This window comes from Rhincodon typus, chromosome 3 (genome assembly GCF_021869965.1).
Source record: "Rhincodon typus isolate 14 chromosome 3, sRhiTyp1.1, whole genome shotgun sequence".
Classification (NCBI taxonomy): domain Eukaryota; kingdom Metazoa; phylum Chordata; class Chondrichthyes; order Orectolobiformes; family Rhincodontidae; genus Rhincodon; species Rhincodon typus.
This window is the reverse complement of record NC_063334.1, coordinates 1,959,657-1,979,150: the sequence shown is the minus strand read 5'-3', so window position 1 is coordinate 1,979,150 and position 19,494 is coordinate 1,959,657. Positions and strand designations below refer to the sequence as shown.

General features: G+C 40.0%; 1 protein-coding gene across 6 annotated transcripts in view; it reads right to left on the bottom strand.

The window, feature by feature from the left end:
- The window catches only part of tdrd7b (tudor domain containing 7 b), a 95,519-nt gene that overhangs the window by 17,717 nt on the left and 58,308 nt on the right, over nucleotides 1–19,494 (bottom strand). For all 6 annotated transcript variants that reach the window (XM_048593147.1, XM_048593154.1, XM_048593161.1 and 3 more), the window contains exons 7-11: nucleotides 18,209–18,918; nucleotides 12,125–12,311; nucleotides 8,031–8,142; nucleotides 4,691–4,893; nucleotides 3,712–3,846 (exon numbers count right to left, since the gene is read on the bottom strand). In XM_048593147.1, the coding sequence (XP_048449104.1) occupies nucleotides 3,712–3,846; nucleotides 4,691–4,893; nucleotides 8,031–8,142; nucleotides 12,125–12,311; nucleotides 18,209–18,918 (1,347 nt within the window). The remainder of the gene's footprint in view (nucleotides 1–3,711; nucleotides 3,847–4,690; nucleotides 4,894–8,030; nucleotides 8,143–12,124; nucleotides 12,312–18,208; nucleotides 18,919–19,494) is intronic.

Below are 19,494 nucleotides of genomic sequence, written 5' to 3'. Positions count from 1 at the left end.
ATACACACAGCCCAACCCTGAAAATCTAAGCCAGCTGTTGGGAGAATGTAAACTAGCAAAAGTACCCCAATGCTGGCAAGCAAAAACATCCCAAATAATATGACTGAATGGCAAGGTTCGCTCCACTTCCTGCCAAAAAAAAAAAAAACCTGTTAGTACTCAAATGTTCAATCTTCCCAGCACAAGCAGAGCAAATCACCTTAATGCAGTAACCTATTCCTCTTGTAAGCACTTTGCAAAAAACTGATTCACAATGAACTAGTCCTGCTAGATTTAGTGATGAATAATAAGCCAGAAATAATTAATAATTTAACAGCTCGGGAACATATTGTTAGTGGGGACCACAATATTGAATTTGATATTAGGTTTGAGCAGTAGGGTTAGTAATAAACTAAGGCTTAAAATTGAATTTACAATTGCCAAGGGGATATGAACATACCACTATAAACTAGGCTGGATTGTTAAAAGATAAATCTACAAATCATGACAAGTTTCAAATTAGTTTTTGATTGAAAGTACAACTGATGTACACTCCTAAAGTGAAAAATTAATACTTGTGCACTTAAGTAACTATGTTGATTAAATGATGTAGATGACAGTGCAAAGCTCAAGGAAAAGGCTTGCACAAATGCAAAGGAGACATTCTGCTGAGCAGGAGAGCTATATAAAGTAGCTAAGAAAAGTAAAGAAAGCAATATCAAAGCTAAGAGGAGAAGTCTTGAGGAAGAGAGGAATGTGTATCCCACTGAAAACAGATTAAAAAAAGGACTACAATGGACAATAAAAGAAACAGCAGACTGGTTCAATGCGCACCTTGTATCAATTACAAGAAAAGGACAAAGTTCCAACAGTACAAGGGAACCTAACCTTGAAAGGAACTCAACGGATTTAATAAGTAAGTTTGTCAAATTTAGTAATGGAGAGAATAATGGAATTTGACGTAGAAAATTCTCCAAAACCTAATGCTTACATCCAAGAATTTTGAAACAGGTAATGAAATTGCAGATCCATCAGTCAATTTTCCAAAGCTGTCTACAATCAGAATTTGCCTTTGGATTAAAAAGTTGCAAATGTCACTCCATGATTTAAGGCAGGGAGGGAGTCAGTTAACTACAGTCAACTCATCTTTATCAGGCACTGGGAAGTTACTTGAATCTTTATAATAAGCAATGACTAAGCATCTGCACAAGTATAGGCTCAAAGAGAATGAGCACAGATTTGAGAGTGGTGTATCATATCTGGGTCATCTACTGATATTTTTGAGGAAGTGACTAGCATGCTGAGTAGCAATGTGTCAATGGACATGTTCTAGAAGGATTTCTGGGGGAATGGTAAGGACGAATATGAGAGATTACTGGCAAAAACAAAAGCCTTTAATTTGAAAGGATTCTTATGACATGATTTGGCAGTTGGCTCAGAGTAAGACAGACATTAGGGATTAGGGCCCCGATCCACATCTCTTTCTCTGGTACCAAAATGACATCATACGAGCTGCTGCCCTCTCTCGTCTGGAATTAGAAAAAATGACCAGTTTTACTTCCAATTTCCACCTTGCTCTCACTTTTACCTGGTCCATCTCTGACTCCTCCCTTCCTGTCATCAACAGCTGTTTCCATTTCTGGAGATAGCCTAGCCATCTATATCCACTAAAAATCCATAGTTACCTAGACTATACAGTGTCACACCATGCTTCCTGTAAAAATTCCAATCCATTTTCCCAGTTTCCTAGACTATATATCCTCACATCATGCTTTCTGTAAAGACTCGATTCCACCTCCATCGCATCTGTTCCAATGAAGAAAGCTTCCACACAGGAGTTTCATAAACATCCACTTTTTTGATCTGTTATACTAACCAGTGTCCTCCACCTCTGCTCTCACCCCTTTCTCTTCCCTTCCACAACACTGTTAGGGTCCTCCTGGTCCTCACTTTCCATCCCATATCCAAAGGATCCACATCCTCCATTTTCACCTCCAGGATCATATTCCTCTCACTTCCCTTGTCAGCCTTCCCGAAGCACCAGTCCCTCTGGGATACACTAGACCTTTCCTCTTCCACTCCTAACACGGCCACAGTATCTCCCCATGCAATCACAGAAAGCATAACACCTGCCAGTTTACTTCCTCCCTCCTCACTATCCAAAGCTCAGGCACCTTCCAGGTAAAGCAGCAACTTACCTTCACTTCACTCAATCTAGTCTAATTTTATATGCTGCTCACGATGTGGTCTCCTCTACGTTGGAGCAACAAATGCAGACTGGGCAACCTGGTTACCTGCCACTTCAACACACCGTGTTCTCTGGCCAACATTTCTGTCTTAGGCCTGCTGCAGTGTTCCATCGAGGCTCAGAGCAAGCTGATAGAACAACAACTCATCTTCCTCTTGGGGACCCAGCAGCCTTCAGGTCTCAATACAGTTCAATAAGTTAGGGCCTGGAATACCTTCTTCCACGTCCTTTACCCATACTCTCACCTTGTGCTTTCATCACAGTCAACCCATTTGCACTCACTGATGGTCCCCATTAGTAGCTTTTCTTTCTCCCCAGCTCACCATTATCTATTTCTTTGACTGCCCAGCCACCTGTTCTCTCTTTCTGGGTTCCATCTCCACATATTGTTCAGTCCCTTTCTCTCTCTACCTTCTGTCTTCAGCATAAATACCATCTTTTCCTAGCTATGATCAGTTCTCCGAGGAAGGATCACTGGACCCTGAATGTTGACGTTGCTTTCTCTCCTGCCAGACCTAATTAGATTCCCAAGCAATTTCCGTTTTTGTATTAGAGGATAGTAGACTGTAACATTTTCTTCAATTACTCCTATATTTAAATGTAATTGCAACTTGGCAGAGGGAAGAAAAAAGTACCCAGCATGGTCCACTTTTCCACCAAATGGTTTTAGAATACATCAGCTGCCCTAGCCCTGATTTCGAGGAGTCTCTTGCGTCTTTTCACTCTAACTGCCACCCTTTTCTCCCCCTACCCTAATTCAAATTGCATTAAGCATTCCCCAAACGCTTTTCCTTCAGGGCTCACAACCTTCTTCACCTCTTTCCTTCTTCCTCCCATTCATTTGGTTGTTTGTAAATACCATCTCCAGTAGTTTCAGACTACATCAATTAAAAAGTTCCCTTCCAAGTAGTTAAGCATGTTTCTCTTCTCTTGAGCTTGACTGGTTTTAGGTTTCATCATCCTTCACACAGTGCTACAAAGCCTAGACCCCAGGTACTACAGACTCTGCCTACCAGAGAGCTGCCATAATGTCCTCTATGACAATGCTTATCCACCCAGATCCAGCTAATCTTTCCCTATCTAACTCCATCATTGTTGTCACAACTGAACTTATCAATTACAATCTTGTTGCCTCACTTATTTAGAAAAAAGGTAGTTGGAAATTGTGTACATTAGTAACAACATGCAAGTCACACTGAAGAAAACAGATATAGTAAACAAAGTTGTTTAGAGCTAACAAAGTAAGATAGACAGTTCAACAAGGAATGGGAGGTGAGAATTGGAAACAGAATTTTAAACCAATAAAAATACAGTAAAATCAAAATAAATTCCCTTCTGACTCTTTAATTAACATTTAAGACCTATGATGTCCAGCATTACATCGAAAATTTGAATATTGCATTCCCAGCAGTGACTCAGGAATCTCATATTCACAAAAATCTACATAAATTTCACAAATTTAAGGGATTATGAGAAAAACATACCCGAAAGTTAAAGTACTGCTCAACTTTTTCCAGTAAGGCATTAAGCTGGGTCCACCCTTTTGAGGGCACTTGACAGTAGATGGTACCATCCGAACAGACATTTGTAACCACCACGTTCAGGTACACACCATTTTCCTGCAGCACAGATACATTTTTAAAGTTACATAATAAAATAGTCAGTCCATATTACAAAAGTTCAAGTTCACTATTGAATTTGTATGCTCATCTGCACAGTTACCAAAATTTTACTGTTCTTCATGCCATAATGACATTACTCTTCACCAGTTTTGTTCTTGACAATCAGTTTCAGTTTGGTAATTACACTCCTCCACTGTAAAATTTGCAAATTCACATTCCTCAAGTTAAAAAATCTAGCACTTAATGCAAAATGAATAAACCAGTGGTGGTGAGGGATGAGGTGGGTGCTCATTAGAAAAGGAGAAGGGACAGGGTGGACCAAGAAAGACAGAAAAAGAGCAGGATAGAGGATTGGGAAGAGAGTATGGGGCAGGGAAGATGAGAGATAGAGAGAGGCGTCAGGGAACAGGAGGGAGGCTGATGAAAGACAGGGAGGGAGTGGGGAACAAGTGACAGATGGGCAGCAAAAGGGAGAGGGAGAGCGACAAAAGAGAAAGAAAAATGCAAAAAAAGGGAGAGCGGACTTGGTGAAAAGAAGAAAATTGTGAATTTAGAAAAATTAAAAAAACATTCTTTGCCATAATGCATTGAAAAATTCTGAAACACAATTATGCACTAAAATGAATTAGCACGCTCTTCAGTGAAAACAAAAATCACTGCAGCCACCAGTACAGTAGAGGTGACTGGAAATCAAAACAGTGTAATTAATGGAACATTGCATTTTTAAATTAATGAGCATCTTCGGTTTTGGCTGCCCTAGTTCAGATAAAGAATCCTCAAAGGATCATAAATCTGCTGACAAAGTACCTAGCTATCTTAGTGAGAACGTCAAAGAATTTACCTTCAAATTCAGCTCAAGTGTCTTGTCGTGCAAAGCCTTCAAACATGCAGAATTGATGTTAAAATCATCATCTCCTGAAGTGTCATACAGAAGAACAAGTGGAACCTCACTCCTTTCTAAAATTTCCATCAGCAGTATCTTTCCACTGGCCAGAAATTCAAAGGTTTCTAATACACATGGCTCTTTGCAGAATGTTTCAAGACCTAAAACACAAATAACTCAGTCTTAAATGATCAGTGTTGCTTACATTCTGCAAGTATGTCCTCAAGCATCTTTACACTACATGGGCTATATTGCTCATATTTATAGACATTCCATAACAATGAATGAAATGTTTTAATCTAGCTAAATATTCACTTAAAGGGTACATTCTTCATTGCCTGTTCCCAACTAATGCCATACCCTGTCAAAAATGAATTTATTCTTCATATTAAACCTTGTGTGTGGGCATATATGTTTGAAGGAATATGTATGTATGTAGCAGGCAAGGAGAAAAGACAGAAAGAAAAAGTATATCCAAGTTCCAAGCATACACAGTTAATACCAAAATAGCCAAGATGTCAGATTATACTTAAATTCTGACATTCATTTTAACTCCTGCTGATCTAAGCAATCTTAAAACATACTACAGTTCATACCATTTATTGATAGATTTAAAGTGCAGTACCACAAATTCCCAGCACCAGAATTTGCTGAAGATCATGCTCTCAGGTTTAGTGGCATTACTTGCAATGACAACAGCTTTGAACTGTAATTTAACAATTTCCTGCATGACTCATGCTTTGCATTTTAACAGATAAGAAGATATTGATTACTTGCACGCCTCAGGATGATCAAATTGATAAATATCTAGATTTAGAAAATTCACGACAGCTTATGGCATTACAGAATGCAAAAATGGTCGATAAATTGAGTTTGAACTTTAATGCGACCTGCAGAATTATTTTACATATAATATGCAAACATTGAAATTACTAAATCTATTTGCTCATTTGATAGTTGGCACTAGGGAAGTGTTAGTAAGGTTTTCTAGTTATTGGTTCTACAACTATTGATACGTCAAAAAATATATTTGTCTCAGCATTGTTGAGGTTGCCTCAATTCTAAAAGCCTCTGCCAGTCTCCAATCAGGCCATTTGCTCCCATGACATTAGTGCCAAATGCAAATTTAGCTGTCGTCAACCACAGGGAGCATCTTTTCTATCTGGGGAGCTGTATAGATGCCAGAAACTGCTTTCTGCCCAAACGTGGATGAACATCGGGCCACCAAGTAGTCAGCAGGTTCTATTAAATGCTACATGTATTCTAATGCAGACTGGATGACTGACTACCAAAGTTTCCTCGATCATGATGAAATCACCTTTGTTACTGTTATTTGCTCATGCAGATATTATGATTTATTTTAGAGAAGAGAAGGAGATGTGACCATTGTTAAAATGCTGGTTAACAAAAAACATAGCATTAAATATTATAAAGCAGCTTAGAGTGGAAAAATATTTATTGTGTGCAAATAGTGTGAATACTTGCTCCCCCAGATGACTAATGCCCAAAGATTTCATCCATACCCCTGTGAATCCATAATGCATTCTTGAATTTTAACCTTACACTTTATTAAAGAAATAGATCACTTTCAAACTATGGTAGTGAGGTGCTTCTAGAAAGAGTGCAATACCATAGAGTTATCTGCAACCAAGAATTAACACATCATAGAGTCGGAGTTATACAGCACAGAAACAAACCCTTTGGTCCAACTCATCTGCACAAACCAGATATCCTAAACTGATCTAATCCCATTTGTCAGCATTTGGACCATATCCCTCTAAAACCTTCCTTTGCACGTACCCAACCATATACCTTTTAAATGTTGTAATTGTATCCACTTCCATTTCCTCTGACAGCTTATTCCATACATACGCCACCCTTTGCATGAAAAAGTTGCCGCTTAGATTCCTTTTAAATCTTTCCCCTCTCACCTTAAACCTATGCCCTCCAGTTCTGGAATCCCCTACCGTAAGAAAAAGACTTGTCTATTCACCCTATCCATGCCCCTTTTGATTTTCTAAGTCCCTAGTTTGTTGCTGTTGGTTGTGTTCTCGGCTGATAGCATGGATAAACATCTTACATTGAGATAGCACGGACCGATGTTGGTGAGTCAATTAGGAACAGTTAAGAATCTCACCAGCCAATATATAATCCTAAAGGATATTGAGAGAGATAAATTGTGACCTGGAACGAGAAGTCAGCATCAATAACTTGGAAAATTTGAAGGAATTTTGGAAAGATTGCAAGTACTGTCGTAAAACTTCATGTAAGCAGATGGAAACAAAATGTTATTACAGCTAACAAAATGGACATATGTCAATGGATAGACAATGGAGGTGGGGTCACAGTCTTGGAGCGCCAAGGGCACATGCAGTCGACTATGAAGGCTAAACCAAATGTCCAGTTGTTCTCAATTTGGACATGTCATTATTTGCACTTGCAAGTTGAACAATATTTGTTTTTTGGTGTTACAAGTAATAACTGCTTTTTGTTAGAAACAAGTCATTTTTGTTTTCATAATTAGCATTCAATTTATCATTAATCACATTATTGACCTAGGTCCAACAGAAGTCAGTCTCACTTCAACCCTCTGCCCTCCCACCCACTGTGCCCTTTACCACACACAATTATCCACACTGACTTCACTGCATGCAAAGGAAACACTTTTTCCTGTCACAGTAAATTCAGAACAGTTGAAATGACCTTAATCAAGGTATCCAGATATCATCAATTTTAAAATTTGGAATTGCTTATGATCAGTCAATTAAGGCCGAGAGGTGATCTTATTGTGAAACACCTGATTTTGATTGGACTTAACAGAACAAATGGCGACAGGATATGGAAATTGCAAAAAAGCGGAAAAAAGTTATACAATGATGTTTGCCCATTTGAGATGGAGATGAGAATTAATTTATTTTTAGAGGCTTGTGAATCTTTGGAATTCCCTATCACAAAGAATGGCAAAGACGGATTCATTTAATTAAGTTAACGTCATGCCAGACAGTTTCTTGAACTACATGGGAGCCAGGTGTTCTGAGCAACAGGCAGGAAAGTGGACCTGAGGCCAAGATCAGAATAACCATGACATTACTGAATAGCAGAGCAGGCCTACTCCTGTGTTTTATTGCTCATCTTATGTTCGAAGTTCATTATGTATAACGACCATTACATTGTTAAAAATAATATCCTAAGTGAATTTCAAGAAAAGCAGATTTTAAATTTTAGCTCGAAAGTCTACATTACAGGTAAAGAGAAACTATAAACTTGCTTTCATCAAGACAAATTAAGTATTACTTACCTGCTAGTTTACATTTTGCAGCTTGAAAGGACAAGGTCGAAAACCTTGCATCTAACTTGTACAATTTAGTCTTGTCAACCACCTCATTAAACCCATGATCCACAAAGAACACCTGAAAGAAAAGTACTGATTGCTGACAGATTTGTAGCGATTCTGGTTCCACTCATAATATTTGAAATGCAAAAAAAAAAAAGAATTTCACAATTGTAAAGTTGTAGCAGTAGTAATAGAAACATTTCAAATGCTAGAAATAGGAAGAAAGGAAAGGTGACTGGAGTAACTAGCTTAAGTTATTTTCAGGTCATTAAGTCAATTATTTCTAACTTGCTGGCAATGATTTTCTTTGACTCCCACACCAGAATGCTTATATTTTAAAAAGACAAACCAAAGTAAGATGTCTTTTATTGTTGCAGATACTGATTAAAATGGTGTATATTCTATGCTTACTGGAGTCATATAGTGCCATACTGAGAACAGAGCCTATCCCTAGAAATTTTAGTGTCACCTGCAAACTTACTAACCATACCTCCTAGGTTCACATGCAAATAAATGAAAAAAGCAGTGGACCCAGCACCGATCGTTATGGCACACTGCTGGTCACAGACCTCCAGTCAGAAAAGCAACCCTCCACCACCACCCTCTGTCTTCTACCTTTGAGCTAGTTCTTCCTGTATTCCATGTGATCTCATCTTGCTAACCAGTTTACTATGTGGAACTTTGCCGAATGTCTTACTGAAGTCCATATAGATCACGTTCACCACTCTGCTCTCATCAATCCTCTTTGTCACATTTTCACAAAAACTCAAATCAAGTTAGTGAGACAATTTCCCATGAACAAAGCCATGCTGACTATCCCTAGTCAGTCCCTGCCTTTCCACACACATGCAAATCTTGTCCCTCAGGATTCCCTCCAACAATTTGCCCACCACCATTGTCAGGCTCACTGGTCTATTGCTCCCTGGCTTTTCCTTACCACCTTTCTTAAATAGTGGCATGCATTAGCCAACCTCCAGTCTTCTGGCACCTCACTTGTGGCTATTGATGATACAAATACTTCTGAAATGTCTTAAGAGTTCCTGCCTCGACCTCTGTTTCAGGCAATGAGTTCCAGATACTCATAACCCTCAGTGAACAATTTTTCCCTCAAATCTACTCAACCTCCCACTCCTATCCTTAAAACTGTTTCTCCACCGCTGTTAATGACCCCTCTAAGAAGAAGTTACCCTATCTAGAGAGAATTCCTAGGGTCCTACTATTCAATGTGCACTCCCTTGCCTTGTTAGTCCTCCTAAATGCAGAATTAAATTCAATTTGCCAATGTTCAGCTCATCTGAGAGCCCATCTATATCATCCTGTCATGCAAGGCTTTCTCCTTGCTAATGACCACACCACCAACTTTTGTGTCATCTACAAACTTACTGATCATACCTCTCACATTCATGTCTAGATCGTTGATGTACAGAACAAACAGCAAAGGACTCAGTATCGAATCCTGCGGAACGTCATTGGACACAAACTTCCAGTCACAAAAACATCCTTTAACCATCAACCTTTGCCCTCTGTCACCAAGTCAATTTTGGATCCAATTTGACAAATTGCCTTGGATCGTACAGGCTGTTGGCTTCCTAACAGCCTGCCATGTAAGACCTTATCAAAACACTTACTGAAATCCATGTGGTCTATATCATCTGTACTAAGTCACCTCCTTAAAAAAAATCCAATCAAATTTGTTAGATATCATCTCCCGCTTACAAAGCCATGCTGACTATCCTTGAATAATCCTTGCCTCTCCAAGTGGACATTCATTTTGTTCCTTAAATTTTTTTCCAATAGTTTCCCTGACATGGGTTTTAGACTCACTAGCCTGTAGTTTGTAGTTTATCCCTAATGTCCTTCTTGAATAATGGTACCACATTTGTTGTCCTGGGGATTTATCCACTTTCAAACCTGCCAACTGCTAATACCTCCTACCCCTCAGTGCTAATTCAAGTAGATCACAATCCCCCTCTCTGATTTCTCGACTTAGATTGTCTTTCTTTATTGTGAATACAAATGCAAAATACCCATTTAAAACCGCAGCTATGACTAACTTCCACGCACAGACTGCCACTTCAGTCCATGCTCTTTCACTGGTTATTCTCTTGCCCTAATGTACCTCTAAAACCACTTCCTTTATTCATTCACAGGATGAGGGTGTCGCTGGCCAGGCAGCATTTATTGCCCATCCCTAATTGCCCAGAGGGCAGGAAAGGGTCAACCACATTGCTGTGGGTCTGAAGTCACATGTAGGCCAGACCAGGTAGGAAGGCAGTTTCCTTCCCTGAAAGGACATTAAGTGAATGAGACGGGCTTTTCCTGACAATCGACAATGGATTCACAGTCATATTAATCCCAGATATTGATTGAATTCAAATTCCACCAGCTGTCATGGCGGGATTCGAACCCAGGTGCCCAGAACATGATCTGGGTCTCTGGATTAACAGTCCAGTGATAACACTACTAGGCCATTGCCTCCTCAACTTTTAGACTGTCCTTAATGTTACCTGCCAGTGCTTTTTTTATGCCCCTTCTTTGCTCTCCTAATTTCATTTTTAAGCAAAACCCTGCACTTCCCATAATCCTCTTCGGGCATCTGCAGTTTTGAGCCTTTGTTATCTATTATAACCTTCCTTTTTGTTTCTTACTCAATCCTATAAATCCATTCACATCCAGGATTCTCTGAATTCGTTGGATCCACCCTTCATCTTTATGGGAACCTGTTGGCCTTGCACGCTCACAATTACTCTTTTCAATGTCTCCCACTGCTCTGATACAGATTTTTCCAGCATGCAGCTACTCTCAAATGAATCTGGTCAGATCCTGACATTAAAATCAGCCTTTCCCCAATTTAGAACCTTTATTTACGATCCATCCTTGTCCATAATTACCTAAAACCTTACTGAGTTGTGGCCACGATCACTACAATGTTCCCCCATTGCTACACCTAACTTGCCTGGCACGTTCCCTAAAACTAGGTCCAGCACCGACCCCTCTCATGTAAGCTTTCTATATGCCGGCTTACAAAAGGTCTCCTGGACACATTTAAAGAATTCTGCCCCTCTAAGCCTTTCACGCTTTGGACATTCCAGTTAATATTGGGCAAGCTGAAATCCACTTCTGTTATTACTGTATTATTTTTCACTTCTGAAATCTGCCAATACAATCTTTGACTCCCTCCCTGACTGTCTATAATACACCCCCAGAAAAGTGACTGCCCCCTTTTTGCTTTTAAGTTCTACTCACATGGCCTCATTTGAAGAGCATTCTAAGATAGCATCTTTCTTTACCGCAGTACACCGCCACCTCTTTTACATGTATCCCTTCCACACCTGAAGTTCTACACACTTGAACATTGAGCTGCCAGTCCTGTCCTTTCCGTCATGTAACACACTGTATTGGAGAACTGCATCCCATACTAAAAATTAGGAAAAAAAAAGTGTTCTCCTCCATTCACTTATCCCCCAGCTTTTGAAATTTGCCTGTATATTTCTCAGTTTCTTTGCTTTTAGCAATTTAGTTCCTCCCACTGTGTACACCACGTGCCAATGCTCCTGTTTGAGTGACAACTGAGGTGCACCACGTACATCTTTGAATGGATATATTAAAAATGGCAGAGATTGATGTTCCCTCTATACTCTGCTTGCTGCACATGGTCAACACCTTGCACTATTCCAGTTCCTTTTGAGACGGATGCATGGTCACCTTAAAACAGGAATGTTACATTTGCAAGGCCTGCACATTCCTTGCATAATACATTTTTGATTGCTGTGTAACTGTACACCCATGCCACTTGACAGGTGGAGATTATGACTCTAAACTGTCACTTCATAGCTGTTTGACTTCAAATACTTTCACTTTATAGCTGTTTCACAGTGTGATTTGCTGTGGCCATACTGAAAGCATCCCTCGAGCCCATATTCTTTTAACAAAATTTAACTGAAATTGTACTCTCTCACTGGAGGGTGCAGAAGTTGTTGAGATTTAAATACACTGCTCACATAAAACATCCACAACTTTTCACAGATTACTTGTGACCCAAGCATAAGTACCAGTACCTTGACTTTTGCAGCATCCACTGAAACAATCTGGGCTCTTAGCCAGGAATCCTCCTCAGCACTAACAGCCACAAGTTGCCCAATACTTTGTGAACTCAGTGGCTTCAGCTCACCAGTGTAAGTGTAGTACTCTTTCATTGCATCTTCCATTTCTTCAAGAGCACCAGAATATTCTGCCCCAATGTATCTGGAGGGGCAAGGTCAATATATTTAAGTGTTAAAATATTTTAGCATTTTCCTTCAATATTAATGTCTTTATTTAAAAAATTACTTCCAAAGCAGCTTTGATACATTCAAAATTTCAATATGGTTTGAGTAATTAAGGAGTTTTATAAAATGTTTTGTAACAAATGCACGACAAGTGGTGAATATTTGCGATGTTGAGTCTCAAATTCCTATCGTTTTTACATGACTTCCACAATTCCTGTGCTCAGATTTAACAGGTTATTGTTGAGGAACAAAATGTTTTTGATGCCCAATATCAACAGGAAGAACATCCACTTTAGCACCACGTAATGCAGTCAATACAAAGCTGTCTGTACCCTGCAGCAATTTGCTTATAATCACACCACAGTGTTAAGAACTTGATATTTCCCGCTCATTGCGAGTCTTTGTAGCTTATCTGAAAATAACATCAGTTATGTCATAGATCCACACCCAATAAATATTGCTATACTCATTTCAATTCACAGCAAAGGGAATTTCATGTCCCATTTGGATCTCATTCAATCTGGAGACTAGGAGGGATGAGTTTGTTAACTCACTGTAGTACAGAGGACCAGAAGAAAGGAGTAAGTTTAGACCCATTTTGAGAAATTTTAATGTTAATTCGGTTTAATATTTTAAATTACTTCATTCTTACTACATTATGGAACACCTGTGAAGCTAATTAGTATTTGGATAGCATTTTTAACAAAATATCACAAACTATGACATCAAGGGAAATGGAGAATTGTGCTGGGATATGGTGTTGAGGTAGATGACCAGCAGACTTGAGGGATTTCATGATCCACTCCTGCTCTATGTTCCTATACATGACTGGACATCAGATAAGCAGTCTGACAAAGAAGCAGTGGAGGGTCAATGCATGCAATTGAGAAACAGCTTTTTTCCATTTTTAGGTCTTATTTACTGGGATCTTAGTCTACAAAAAATGGTTTAATAAGCCACAGATGGACCCTTTCTTCTTGCTGAGTTGTGTTTTCCAATGTAAAATATTTTATTTATATATCTTGAGTTGTTTCTTTGAATATTTCATATTATTTATCTATCCATCCCACATCTTTTACTCTATTTACCCAAACCCCAGCTGTTCCCTCAACCTATGTATTTGTCTATTAAGGTTTGGGTGTTGGAGTAGGCCATTTTCAAATTTAATATGGAATTCAATTCTACAAGATGACCATTTACCAACAGATCGTTTATCATGACATTACTAATTAACCCTGTTTCATTAGACAATGCTAGATCCAAAGTATCTTTATTCCTATTAGATTCCACACTCTATTGCTCTAGGAAAGTATCACAAAAGCATTCTACAAATTTATCTTCCAGGCTACTTTTGCTAACTTGGTTCACCTCGTCTACATTAAGATGCATGAGGTCCAGCACAAGTATTACATTACTTCAGTTTCATGTTCCTATAATTTTATGTTTAACATTCTGTCCAATACCATAAGACATGATGGTGGTGCGGCAGGGTGGGGGGCGCATGGGAAAAGAAAGAACTATAAATTATTCCCCTGAAGCATTTGCTAGCCCTCGCTGTTCCTAGGCTACATCCATGCAATCTCCTATTCCTTGACTTCAAAGCCAAAAACCCTTCCTCACTCATGCCCTTATATCAACCTTGATCATTAAGGCTACCCTTGCCCCCCTTTTCCACTCTGTCTTTCTTTTTGATACTCTGGGATATTTAATTCCCAACTTGGTCACCTTGTACCCACATCTGGCATGATGACTGGACTTAAACTATTTTCTCTATTGAAACCATTGAGTTCATTGATCTTATTGCAAACACTCAGTGCATTGATATAAAGGGAGTTGAATTTTATTTGCACAAATCTTGCACGAACCTTCCTCTCTGAGGCACTGTTACTGTTAACTTCTGTTTCTGCCTGTACCACTTAATTTGTCTTTATCAACATTGATATACTTTCCCACCTCAACTTCTATCTTTGGATTTCTCATTCTTCCTTTACGACTTTCCAGCTATATCGATGCACTGATATAACCAGGCCCAGGGTGAGGTTCCCCAGTTTCACATTGCTTCAGATGGGGGTGAGTTGACTGCCCATTCCTTATTCACCAACCATACAACAAGGTTAATTAAAAAGGATTCCCTCCCTTGTAACCAAAAGACTTTATGCTTTGAATGAAACCAAATTAACCAGGCTCGCATAAGTTAATAAAAGAATGAGTTTATTTTTTATAAATACCAGAAGATAGATTAGCAATGAGAAGGTAGTGCAGGAAATAAATTTAAAACACATCAGTGAATATATCCAGAGATAGTAGGAACTGCAGATGCTGGAGAATCCGAGACAACAAGGTGCAGGGCTGGATGAACACAGCAGGCCAAGCAGCATCATAGGAGCAGAGAGGCTGACGTTTCGGGCCTAGACCCTTCATCAGAAAAGGGGGAGGGGAAGGGGGTTTTGAAATAAATAGGGAGAGAGTGGGAGGCGGATAGAAGAGGGATAGAGGAGAGGATAGGTGGAGAGGAAACAAACAGGTCGAAGAGGCGGGGATGGAGCCAGGAAAGGTGAGTGTAGGTAGGGAGTTAGGAAGGGGATAGGTCAGTCCAGGGAGGACGGACAGGTCAAGGGGGCGGGATGAGGTTGGTCGGTAGGAGATGGAGGTGCGGCTTGAGGTGGGAGGAGGGGATAGGTGGGAGGAAGAACAGGTTAGGGAGGCAGGGACGAGCTGGACTGGTTTTGGGATGCGGTAGGGGGAGGGGAGATTTTGAAACTTGTGAAATCCACATTGATACCATTGGGCTGCAGGGTTCCCAAGCGGAATATGAGTTGCTGTTCCTGCAACCTTCGGGTGGCATCGTTGTGGCACTGCAGGAGGCCCAGGATGGACATGTCGTCTGAGGAATGGGAGGGGGAGTTGAAATGGTTCGCGACTGGGAGGTGCAGTTGTTTGTTGCGAACCGAGCGTAAGTGTTCTGCAAAGCGGTCCCCGAGTCTCCGCTTGGTTTCCCCGATGTAGAGGAAGCCACACCGGGTACAGCGGATGCAGTATACCACATTGGCAGATGTGCAGGTGAACATCTGCTTGATGTGGAAAGTCTTCTTGGGGCCTGGGATGGGGGTGAGGGAGGAGGTATGGGGGCAGGTGTAGCACTTCCTGCGGTTGCAGGGAAAAGTGCCGGGTGTGGTGGAGCTGGAGGGGAGTGTGGAGCGGACAAGGGAGTCACGGAGAGAGTTGTCCCTCCGGAAAGCAGATAAAGGTGGGGAGGGAAAGATGTCTTTGGTGGTGGGGTCGGATTGCAGATGGCGGAAGTGTCGGAGGATGATGCGTTGGATCCGGAGGTTGGTGGGGTGGTACGTGAGGACGAGGGGGATTCTTTTTTGGTTTTTATTGCGTGGACGGGGTGTGAGGGATGAGGTGCGGGAGATGTGGGAGACACGGTTGAGGGCGTTCTCGACCACCGAGGAGGGGAAGTTACGGTCCTTGAAAAACGAGGACAACTGAGATGTACGGGAGTGGAATGCCTCATCCTGGGAGCAGATGCGGCGGAGGCGAAGGAATTGGGAATAGGGGATAGCATTTTTGCAGGAAGGATATGATATCCACTTCTGACCTTCTGACAGATGGTCAGTCATTTTGATAGTTTAGCAGCTAACTTTGGGATTCTTGGCTTTGTTGGTAAACTGAAACTCTTTTGTTCTGTTTTATGAGCCTGCTGGCTAGCTTCCAGCACTCAGAGCAAAATGATAATTTAACTGGAATGCAGCAATGATGAGAGGATATTTCTTTGACTGTGACTTCCACAACATGCTAACATTTTACTATTACACGTGAGTAGTTCAGCCCATATGCACAAATAGACCAGGGTTGAAAATTAGCTTTGAACCCATATCATTATCTATTCTTGAATGGATGAAATACATGGCTTTCACCCAGACTGCTATATTTTCTCCCATCACGTCCATATTCAGAGATATTCGCGAGGTTACAATTCCATTTATAGTAGATGGCTCTCTTTGAAGCCTCCTTTAAACTCTAAGGTGTGAAATTCCAGGCATTGTCTCTGGACAGCTACTAAAACTACATTTGAAATAATCTTTTGGCTTGATCTCTTCCTTTTTAAAAAAAAGGCATGCTGCATAAAATTTCAATATATCCAATGGTGATCCAGAGTTATGATACATGGTCATGACTGTAGTGTCTGCAAAGAGGTCAGCCAGCTCAGAATAGGAGTTCCCTGATTGGGGCTGTTAATCTGGTCCAGTCAGGGAGGTCTGGCTGACAGATATAAACAGAAGTGTCACAGGTTCTGTGCACTCAGGGCTGGTTCTGAGGAAGCTGGATCAGCATCAAGAACTCTCCACGTGTAAATAAAGGATTGCTTGGTGACAGGATACTGGCCTCTGGAGTTATTTCAATGACAACACATATTTGTATGCTCTGTCCTTCCTTCCATATTGATTCCTGGCATTTGTATTGCTACCCTTCAGTATTGCCTTGTCCTTGGTCTTTAATTTCCCCTCAGAGTCAGAGTCAAATGGCACGGAAACAGACCCTTTGATTCAATTTGTTCACACTGACCAGGTTTCCCAAACTAAACTAGTTCTATTTGCCTGCATTTGTACCATATCGCTCTAAACCTTTCCTATTCATGTACCTGTTCAAATGTCTTTTAAACGTTGTTGGTAACTATACCTGCATCTACCACTTGGTCTGGCAGTTCTCCTCCAAACCTGCCATCTCAACAATTAGCTCGTTGTTGAATGTTAACTATGTTAATGTTGATATTAGCTAACAGTAGTTAATAACTATTATCTTATTTCTTTATTTTTGTACATATTCTATGAAGGTCTGTAACGCTTAACATATTAACATTGTTTCTTTTACTACTTTGTATCTCAGTCTTTAGTACGTGGGTACCTTTGTACCTAAGATGGCACCATGTGGCAACATTAGACATGTTTCACTGTACTTGAGTACATGTGACAATAAAATCTAAAATTTAAACATCATTTAATACCTTCTCTTCAGTCACAGATACAAGATTCATCAGAATACTGGTTCCAGTGAAACTCATGTGAAGACCAACAGCATAGCTCCCTCTTTCCAAAGTACCGGTACCAACACCCCATGTTTTGAAATGGTTTTTCCCAAAACCAGTCTCTGACCTCCAATTTTACTGGATTGGGATCAAGCAAGAAAGGGAAGAGCACATACTGCAATGGGAAAGCTTTTTTTCTAAATAATGGGAAGTGAAGCAAAATACATTTTGTAACCCAAGTATTGGAATATGGGGTGGGGATTGGATTCAAACAGAAAATTACATTGCAAAAACTTTTCCATATGACAGATTAATAACACTGCAGATCGATTACAAAGTAGTCAAAACAATGTTAATGTTGATGCAACATGTTTATGTCTCCATTTATGATAGCATAGTTTATTTTGAATGGTTTTGCACCTCCACCAAATAGATGAGAAATGACATACATATCTGTAAAGCATCCATCCAATAAAGTTAGAAACATGTGAAAGTTCTGTGTCAGTCATGTGACACAATGCTCGAGATGATTCACGTTACAACACAAAGTGAATGTTTCTGTTTCAGCCATAACAGGACTGTGTAAGTAACAAATTCATACTTAGGTTTCAGTCAATGAGCAAAGTTATAGGGGTCAACTTTGTACAAAAAAAATCAAAATTGACTGCTTAAGTGGAAAAAGCTTACCAGGGCTAAAATGCCAATATTAAAGGTAATATTACTTGGTAAAACTTACCTTGAGAAGATTCCCATTTGGAAATAATGTGACTGACTAGCTAACTAACTAATGGAATAAACTATCATGTTGGGAAATATCAAAATTACAAAACCTTAAACAGGCTCACCTGATAACAGCTTCAGAGGTGTTGTGAAGTTCAACAACCAACACGGATGGGAATTGCTCTGCAGGGATGCTGAGTGGGGAAGGCACTGATTGCACCGAACAACTTTCTTTAAATTCACTTGTAACCACAGTCACCTCATTTTCAGTTAATGCCAGATGTTCAGGATCATTACTGGTTTTGTGTGATCGAAGGCCTAGATCACCCTGTTCCTCACTGATGACCTCTTTCAGTTCAGGTTTCACCAAAGCAGTGGGAGTCACCAATACTGGGGAGAGAGTCTCTTTAGGTTTATCATTTTGCTCATTAGTGGTTTTAACCATTTTTGCATAAAGAATTGCCTTTTTGCAATCACCGGACACAGCATAATCCACTGTGCAAATATCAGATAAGCAGTCAAGATCATCCAAAATATTCTGAGGAAATTGCATTTTGTACGTCTCTTCAAACAATTTTGGAAGTGCGTTGGCCCAAAGTCCACTGCTGTACTTCTGTAATAGCTTGGTGATTTTTTGTTTCACCTCAAAATCCTTTGGAACAAGGCTTTTAGATGCAGCTAGCTTCCCTCCTTGAGCTGCACTTTTTTTAGAAAACGATATATCCTGTTTTTTATCAGCTGACTTTGGGTGAAAACTTGACTTCTTTTGCTGTTGGCCACTCCTTGCAGGATAAAGCAGCAATTCTGCCAAACCACTAGATGCTGACTTTTCAACCTAAATAAAGTAAAGTAATGAGAATAACATGAGTGTAGTACAATACAAAGCCGTCCATTCAGAGGCAATTATTCTACCAAAGCAAAATAGAAGTGTGAAAACAACTGAACTGTGCAATAAATGAAAACTGCACCTGTTAAACCACGTAACACATGTCTTTTTTTAAAAAAAAATCAGATAATCCTGGGACTAAGTAGATCAGTCAGCATCCAAAAACATTAATGTTTTGTGTTTTGAAACCGTCTAAACTTTCAAGTGATATTAACCAGTGTACCAGTGGTCTTAAGTGCAAGAACAATATGATTGTACCTACTTTCTCTTCCTCTAAAATGCCAATATTAAAGGTAATATTACTTGGTAAAACTTACCTTGAGAGGATCCCCAGTGATTTAGTAGTTAAGTGCATCATATGCTATGGTTATGAGCTAGATCAGGGTCACAATCCTCCCTTATGAGCTTTAAGTTGTTGTAGGATTACAAAGGAAAAAGTTGCCATGGCACAACGATAGGACACGTCAACTCATTTTTGCACAGGATCAAAATATTGCACTTCTCAAAAGGTTTGCCACACCTACA